General features: G+C 37.4%; 1 protein-coding gene across 2 annotated transcripts; it reads left to right on the top strand.

Moving 5' to 3' along the window:
* Positions 1 to 345: 345 nt before the first annotated feature.
* On the top strand, positions 346 to 8554 carry LOC131538325 (plexin-B2-like). Of its 2 annotated transcripts, XR_009270535.1 has the most exons (9): positions 346 to 2349; positions 2438 to 2626; positions 2915 to 3043; positions 5118 to 5218; positions 5455 to 5587; positions 6478 to 6589; positions 6679 to 6790; positions 7763 to 7923; positions 8429 to 8554. XR_009270535.1 is itself a non-coding variant. In XM_058772147.1 (6 exons), the coding sequence occupies exons 1-6, from the start codon at positions 1231 to 1233 to the stop codon at positions 6496 to 6498; spliced, it is 1692 nt and encodes a 563-aa protein (XP_058628130.1). In that variant the 5' UTR covers positions 346 to 1230; the 3' UTR covers positions 6499 to 6678. The 2 variants fall into 2 exon arrangements, 1 of the variants encoding a protein (XP_058628130.1); XM_058772147.1 differs by lacking the exons at positions 6679 to 6790; positions 7763 to 7923; positions 8429 to 8554 and having other exon boundaries at positions 6478 to 6678.
* Positions 8555 to 8858: the final 304 nt, after the last annotated feature.

An 8858-nucleotide genomic window follows, 5' to 3' on the forward strand; every position in this document is an offset into this window, starting at 1 on the left:
GACAGACAGGAACTTCGGACAGGTAGACACGTGACAATTACTAGGTAAGCCAATAATTAATATAATTTTATTTGATTTAAAATGGGATTTTTGTCATTTTTGCTATATTATTATTGATTAATAATATATTATTGATTATAATAATTTTGATTAATTATATGTAAAAAAAAAAAAAAAAAAGATATATATGTTATGCAGATACCTCATATTTTAATGGTAAATTTGATGATTTGTTAATTGCATTAAATGCATATGTAATATATTATAACTTCAATAAAACATTTGCTTTGAGTTTTAGAAGTTTTTTGTTGCATTTACACAGTTTTGACTATGCAGCCGTCACCACCGTGTGGTGTTTCATAATGGATCATTTTGCGAAATTGGTTCAATTGATTCAAATTTTCGAGAAGGTTCATTTCTCCTATTACTACTTAGTACACAGTACAACAATATATGAGAATAACAACATATTTTTTACTCTGAACTGGCATTATAACGTCAATTGAGTGTTTGAAATAGCTTCCATCTGTGAACTGATGAGAAATTATATTTTATAGAATTCTATCAAAATAGGTTATAAATATTTCATGTAGACTCCAAGGGGATTGATTGTTCAACCAAAAAAAAAAAGCAAGAAAAAAAAGCATCAGTTATTTACCCTCATGTTGTTAGAAACTCATATGACGTCTGCGGAACACAAAAGGAGAAATTCTGATCAATCTTTTTTTGCATACAAATACAATGAATGGGAATTGCATTTATTTTAGCTTCGAACACACAATGCATTAATTCTAAAACTGACCACAGGCATAAAACAAAAGAATACTTATGTATCATCAGCAAATCTTGACACGGGTCAGCAATTTCCTGCATAGCAAGTTTGTAATCAGAGCCAGACTCAATAGTAGTGTCATTTAATGGTGGATCGGATGATGAAGCTGTCGTAGCTTCTTTTCTTTTTACCCAATAATAATAATTAAAAATTATGCCAGACTTGTTATGATAGGACAGTTGTATCACCATGACCTTTTTTCATTTATTGACAAATTAAAAATTTGTTCATCATAGGAAAGGTTTGTTTATACCATTTCATGTACGAATTGTATGTATTTTATATTAAACCAAGATGTCCAGACACCCTAGTGACGTGGTGAGGACTTTTGCACAGGCTGTGTAACTTGGTCGCTGGCCTCGTACATTATATATTGTTTTCTTTTCTCTCTTCAAGAAATGGCGTGGAGGGCCCTGGCAGCGTTGTCCCTGCTGCTGTGTTTTGGCTCATCTTGCTGTGATGATACTCAAGATTATTTCTTGTCTGATACCGTCATCAACAATGTCGTTCAGGACCCTCAAACCGTCCGAATTTATGTGGGTGCCATTAATAACATCTATCAGCTAAACTATAACCTGCTGAAGGAAAGCAGTGCTACAACAGGCCCTAAGAAAGACAACCCACACTGCACTCCACCAATCACTGCACAGTGCACTGATGCAAAGGATATGGACAACATCAACAAACTCCTGCTGGTTAACTCCGCCAACGGCACCTTGATCGTTTGCGGAAGCCTTTTCAGGGGCATCTGCTCTTTGGTAAACCTCAACAGCGTGGACAAACAGGTGTACTACAGTGACACTAAAGGCGAGAAGACGTACGTAGCCAGCACAGAGGAGTCTGTTGCCGTTGTGGGAGTAATTTCTTATTTTATAGATGCTCATAATAATGCAAACCTCAGCATATTTCTAGTGGGGAAGGGCTATGGTAGCTCAGACAGTTCAAAACTCATCAGCACCCGACTGCTGCAGGAGCATGGAGAAATGGATGTCTTTGAGAACATGGTTGAAGCCTCCACTGTGCAAGCTAGTCCTTTTGTCCAGCGATACCTCCACGACTTTCGCCATGCTTTCAAAGACAACGGTTACATCTACTTCTTGTTCTCACGTACTCCAGGCACCAGCGACAGCAGGAAGATCACATTTATAGCGCGCCTGTGCGAGAATGACCATCATTATTATTCTTACACCGAGCTCCAGCTCAATTGCTCCGTCAAAAATGAACAACAGGAGAACACATTCAACACGGTCCAAGCTGCGTTTCTGACCAGACCAGGAGAAGTTTTGGCTAGCAAGATCATCCCTTCGAATCCCAATGGTAAGGTTCTGTTTGCAGTCTTCAGCGCGGATGAGGATGGTGGCGGTTCTGCCTTGTGCATGTACCCGCTCAGCAGCATTAACGCCAGGCTTGAGGAGTTGATTGAGTCCTGCAACATAGGAGAAGTTCTGGAGGACGAGAAACCTGTTTATTCACCCTACATCTCTAAGACCGAGACCATCTGCAAGCCCAAAAAAGACGTGAGTTGTTGTGTTACTTCAATTCTGGTTCCGTTTTGTGTGGGCCTTTACAACCCCTCTGAATGTGGTGTGTCTTTTCGTCCAACAGAAGAACATGGTGAAGATATATAAATGTGGTGCAGAGTTCCTGCCATCTCCACTAGCCAGTAAACCTGAGTACGCTCTGGCTGTCGAACCCATCTACACCCGAAATAACATGCTGACAGCTGTAGCTGTGGCGGTGGAGGATGAACACACTGTGGCATTTTTGGGAACCAGTGGAGCGGATGTCTTAAAGGTGACAACAATAAGGTTGTTGGTTCAAACCCAAGAATGGATGCTTTATGATCTACAACCACTTGAGTGCTGTAACGTTCCTGTAATACAGTGTATATTTGAAGAGTTTAGATGCAAGAGCCTCTAAGTGCCGTTTGAAATTTTCTTCTAAAATGAGCATTTTTCTCAGGCTCCTATGTTTATGTTGAGTTATTTCATATTAATGGCAATGAAAAGAACCTATTCATTGCCATTAAAGTGTGTAAATCACTTTGGATAAAAAATAACTTGGATGACTTTTTGCTTGCAGGTGCATCTTGACCCCATCCACACGGACCTTTATAACAAGATTCCAGAGGAACGCACAGACGGTGGGGTGAACAAAAACCTCTTTTTAAATTCAGCTTTGGATCATTTGTACATCACCACTGGAAGAAAGGTTTGTTTATGAACACATCTACAACATATAGATCATGGGCCTGTACCATGAAGCCCAATTAGCTGGCTATACTGGTAAGTTTCAGTTTAGCTTGCACCAATCCTGGGTTTTAGGTACCATGAAAGCGGCATTTAGCTGCGTTCACTGCCATAGTAACTTACGCTCCACAACTCACCTGCTTCAGGGCAGGTTATGTTCTGGGTAAGAGATCTCAAACTGAAATTGGACCAATCAGATGAACAAAGTGACACATATCTGACGCAAAAAAGTTACTCCCCCAGTTTCTCTTCCTCCAAATTAAAAAAAAAACATTTTCTGGCTTTTATGATAATTACTGATAATTATTTTATATGATTTATATAGTTATTATGATCATTTATATTATTCTTAATAAATTACAAGCAATTTTAGTTTAACAATTATTATAAAGCATTTATTTTTAATTAATATTAATATATACAGATCATATATAATATAAATAAGCGTGACCTTATGTGACCTTACATGTTCCAGTCTCTATCACTATCTATTATCAGCTATATAAACTAACTTCACAAGTTACTTTCTTCAGTGTAAATGCGTTTAAATTCCTCATATTCTTCAATCTTTTAACCTTTAGCAAGAGTTTTGGATCTCACCGGCTTTCTCACAAGAAGTGAATCACACTTGCTCTGTGTTGCAAGGCATGTGATTGGCTGTTTGCCTCTGATGTCACAAATTCATGGGAACGCACTTCACAAACTCAGGATCAAAGCCTGAGTTGACAAAGAAAGTTGACAATCAGCATCATGGTACCAACAAAGCCAGATTGGAGTGGTTTGGTTTTATCTTCTCAAAACTAATCTTGTAACTCTAAATTTGTTCAGCAAGCATCATGGTACAGGCACATGTTGAGTAAGCAGAGATCATCCACTGGTTAAAACCTGTTTGAACAATGCAGGCTTGCCAAGCTAGAAGGAATACAGATGTCTTGAAATATTACACATCTCTGTGACATCCCTAGACTCTGTTATCTGCCACAAAAATGTAACAGCAACCTGTGTCATATTCTTTTTGTGCTCTGATCTTACCACCTTTAACCTAATTATTTATTGTTCTCAGGTTAGGTAAAGTAAGTCAAGTCTGGCCTAAATTATAAACATTTCAAATTACTTTCAACTTAGTCAGAAGACTTCTTTGTGTTATGTTCTTATTCAAAGTCTTAAAACATAATAAATTAAAGCCTTGGTAGGCTGTTTTGGTCACACTTTATATTAGGTGGGACCACTGTTTTTATAATCAATTACATCTATTTGGTTACATTTCTTTTTATAGTAAACAAAAATGCAAAGGCAAATAATACTCAATCACTGAAGTATAAAATACAACAATCACGATTTCCATCAAGGGTATAGTCAGCCAAATATATGTTAAAGCATAAACAAGGAGGCAGAGTAATTGCATTTTTTTTATATTATACAATTTATAAAATTAAGTTTATTTATAGAGTAAAGATCCAATGTTATTTATTTCACGTTTGATTACATTTTCAATTTCTGTAGTATTCCTTTAGCTGAATACTACTGTTAGACCTACCTGAAAAATTTAAAGAACTATTTGACTACTGTGGGGTTGCTCTCGGGGGATGCTGAAATTTGAAGAGATTTTACCTAACTCTCCCCTTCCACTGCGTCGTCCTGGAGGAGTCCGGCTTTGCCAGGGTTAGACAGAACCTTGGTTTCTAACCCAGGGTCCCATGTTTTGGGAGTGTTGCCATTGAAAGATGCATGGATGCCTCCCTCATGGACTGGGGCACAGTCTTAGACAGCGATCCAGCTTCTGGCCTCTGGCCCCTCTGGACACATATATTACCTGGAGATGAGGGCTATATTTCTAGCATTGATATACTTTCTCCCAGACCTGAGTAGTTCTGCTCCCTGGAGTTCAAGCAAGGGTACACTGAACGGAGTAGAGGTCTCCTCTTCTTTTGGAAGCCTCCCCATAGCATCAATATCATGACTTCTCAAGGAACCAGGTTACATAAGTAACCTGAGACATTTTGTTAACTTGATTGTCTTGCTTCTCTTTTGCATAGATCACCAAAGTGCCAGTGCAGGCCTGTGAGCTGAAGAATGATTGTCAATCATGTGTGTCCCAATGGGACCCATATTGTGGCTGGTGTGTGTTGGAGGGCCGGTAAGACTCATTTTATTACCAAATGCACAACTTTATTTGAGAATTCTTGTCCAGTGAAGGACAGGGCAATGACCCACTATGGCTCCTGTGGGTCATGTAACATCTATCCCTAATAACCTAATTTTTAGAACAGCAAACTGTTTGCAAATCCCATTGAAGTACATATCTGTGTGCAATCCAGTTAAGGTGAATGCAGTCTGGCTTGTTACCCATGATTGTCTGGTTTTCTCCTGCAGTTGTACTAGGAAAAAGGATTGTCGCAAAGGAGAAGGAAAGAACGCCTGGTTGTGGAGTCCAAAACAGACATGTGTAATTATTGATTCCTTCGAACCCCCCAACTTCAGCTGCAAGAAAAAATATAATTCACAGGTACTAAAGCATAACACATACACAAACACACACACACACACACTGTGATACAGTCTGCAGTTATTTCAACCCTAACCTCTTAAGGATTGATAGTAACAGATCCAGTCTGTGAGTCTAATCCTTTTTTTCAAGAGCTGACATAATAAAAAACTAAACAAGGCATCTGAAATTATCATACTATATCAAACTATCATATCACTTTTCATACATTTCTAGTATGTCTCAAGTGGTCATGGAATTTTGATTTCCAGAACTGTAAAAGTTATGGAAATCAATAAAATTGCAAAAAAGTGATTGAAAAAAAGTAAATAATATTTATAATAATAATCATCATCACGTTTTAAGTATGTTTTATTTATCTCTAAATATTCAGTATTTAAAATCCCTCATCCAATAATCCCAAACAGCCAGAAAACTTGTTTATTTAATATTTAAAAGGTTTGAGAACTGGTATTTTCACATATTTTTCTATATTTTATTTTCCCCTAAATCCTTATTTTCTGGTTTAAACTTGCAGGTGATGATTAGCATCCCCTCCCTCCCCAGTATCAACAATCCTGTTAGATTTACATGTGTGTTTGGTGACTATTGCAGTCAGGCAACAATGGAAAATGAATACATTCATTTCATACATACGTTCTCTGAATACATACCGCCCATACCTGAGACACAAGGTGAGAGAGCATCTTGCTCGCCTACTGTGAAGCCGTCCTCTCACTGCCTCCTTTGCTCACTGAACAAACGGATTGTCTTTGTCTCACAGAATGCCTAAAAATTACATCAAACATGAATAATTTTCATTTCTTCATGTTTGGAGACTGATCAGATGAAACAATTACACTGAAGCTAAAACTATTAGCAGATATATTCTGAAGTTTGCATGTGTGTAGATTTTGTGGCAGTGCCAGTGATGATCATGATGAATGACAGCATTGAAGTGGTATTTGGTGCATTTGAGTTCTACAACTGTGCAGACGTGGTGAAGAGATCGGAGAACACACCGTGAGTATCAGGCAGTGTTTTAAAAATGTGTCTTCCATATAGCATTTCTTTAGATTAGTCTTTTGACTGGCCAGTTGTGTGTTCTGCAGATGCATTGCATGTGTAACCAGTAAGTGGGGCTGCCAGTGGAACATTCAGGATCACACATGCAGTGATAGAGATGACACTGTCAAGGGTGATCATATCATACAACACATGGAGGTGAGTCATGTTAGGCTGAATGCACATGTACAGTATATAATATGACTACTTGTGCTGTATGGTGAACAATCATCTTGACAAAAGAGTATGAATAACAGTTTTATTTATGACAGGTGTCCTCAGTTTGAGATCCTGAAACCTCTGCTTATCCCTGTTGGAATTAAAATCCCCATCCAATTTCAGGGCAAAAATCTGGATATTTATGTCAATTAACTTAATTAGTTGCTAGATGTTCTCCCAGCTGAATCTTTTCAAAATGTATTGCTTTTTCAGCCCTTTGTTGCCCCCGTCCCAACTATTTTGAGACCTGTAGCAGGCATCAAGTTTGAAATGAGCTTATTTCGTGCATACAATTGCAACATTTCTCAGTTTAAACATTTGTTATGTTATCTATGTTCTATTGTGAATAAAATATTTGCTCATGTGATTTAAAATTCTTTTAGTTTTCATTTTATTCAAATTTACAAAACGTCCCTACATTTCCAGAATTCGGGTTGTAGTTTACAGAAACAGGAAAACTGCTCTGAAGCTGACTTCATCCAGTGAACATATGGATCTTAAAAATCTGGAAAGGTTGTCTACAAACATCTAATGAACATCTTAAAATAAGCAGGTTAACATATGTTGTAAATAATGTTTTGAAAACTTATTTCCTGAATGGTACATTGACACTTTTTGAGAGGCCAGTATCTATAAAAAATATAGTACTGCCAGCCTACATATTCTGAGTAGTATTTATCAGCCGCAGGACAGTTTGTGACAGAATCAAACTTGATCAGTAAATTAATAATAAATCACCACATACAACAATAAACATCCTAATTTGCATAAATTAATTTCCAAAGCAGTGTTTATTGTTTATTTCTCTACAAATCAAAAAGTTTAGGGGAATTTTTTTTGCGTTTAGTTGTTAGTGTTTTTTGTTAAATTCAGTGTTCACTGTTGTTTTGTTTACTCCATTTTTCTACCCAGTGGTGCTCTACAACTGTTCAGTTAGACATGAGGACTGCAGTTTGTGTAAGAACGCTGATCAGAAGTATAACTGCATGTGGTGTGACACAATAAAATCCTGCATCTATAGAAACCTGTGCAACCAGGAGCTGGAGCAGTGTCCTCCTCCAAAGATCACTGACGTGAGGACAGTTTTTTTGTGTCTTTCTTCTCTTGATACTGTCACTCGATCCTGTTTTTTAAGTCTGCTAACACTAGGCATTCAGTTCATAAAACTTATTGTCACACTTTAAGCTAAGCTCAAAATGCATCCAAGAATATCTCATTGGCGTGACATCAGTAATTAAAAATCTCGCCATTCCTAATACTCTAATGAATCACTCTAATGATCTGACCTGATCTGGCAAATGATTTTCTCCAAAGCAGCTGGATCACTCAAGGGTTATGGGCAGGCATGCACATAAGTGGTGCACAACCAAAATAATAATAAAAAAATGCTCTGATGCTTCCAATTTTCAAGCAATCCTTTAGACTTTTGTTAGGTTTTTCAGGTATGTTTGATTGGGGATCAAGCTAAACTCTGCAGGATAGTGGCTCTCCAGTACTGGAGTTGTCCATCTCTACTCTAGGTTATGGTTTTGAGTGTTATAGGCCTATTTTTACTTTGCTTTTCTGTTATCTTTCCAGTTTGTTTCCCAGGAAGAGCCAGTGAAGGGGCAGATCTCTGGCACAACAAAAGGCACTAACTTGGGCATCATGCAGGAGGACATTAAGAGAATCATTGTAGCTGGAGTGCCTTGTACTCATCCGCCAAAAAGATACTCATTCTCTAGGTACTGCATGAGAGCTGAAGGATTTAAGGATTCTTTGTAGCAACCTGTGTGTGTGTGTTGCTTCAAGAGAGCAACCATACATTTGTGTTGTGTTATGTTCTTTTTTTCATTTATAATCTTTTATTGTTTAGTCGTTTTTTTAATTCTGTTTAATCGTAATCATTTATAACAATTTATATACTCATTTCATTGATTCAGAAATTGATCATTCATTCTATATTATATTATTTCATACTATTTTTCCTTTATGGTTTAGTCTTATGTTGTGTGCTGTGCTGTGTTGT

This window comes from Onychostoma macrolepis, chromosome 04 (genome assembly GCF_012432095.1).
Source record: "Onychostoma macrolepis isolate SWU-2019 chromosome 04, ASM1243209v1, whole genome shotgun sequence".
Classification (NCBI taxonomy): domain Eukaryota; kingdom Metazoa; phylum Chordata; class Actinopteri; order Cypriniformes; family Cyprinidae; genus Onychostoma; species Onychostoma macrolepis.

What these genes read in the sequence shown, in the direction of transcription:
- LOC131538325 (XM_058772147.1), top strand. Translation starts at nt 1,231, where the DNA reads ATGGCGTGGAGGGCCCTGGCAGCGTTGTCCCTGCTGCTGTGTTTTGGC. An exon ending in ACATCACCACTGGAAGAAAG is followed by an intron (nt 3,044 to 5,117) that starts GTTTGTTTATGA and finishes TCTTTTGCATAG; the next exon opens with ATCACCAAAGTGCCAGTGCA. An exon ending in AGAAAAAATATAATTCACAG is followed by an intron (nt 5,588 to 6,477) that starts GTACTAAAGCAT and finishes GCATGTGTGTAG; the next exon opens with ATTTTGTGGCAGTGCCAGTG.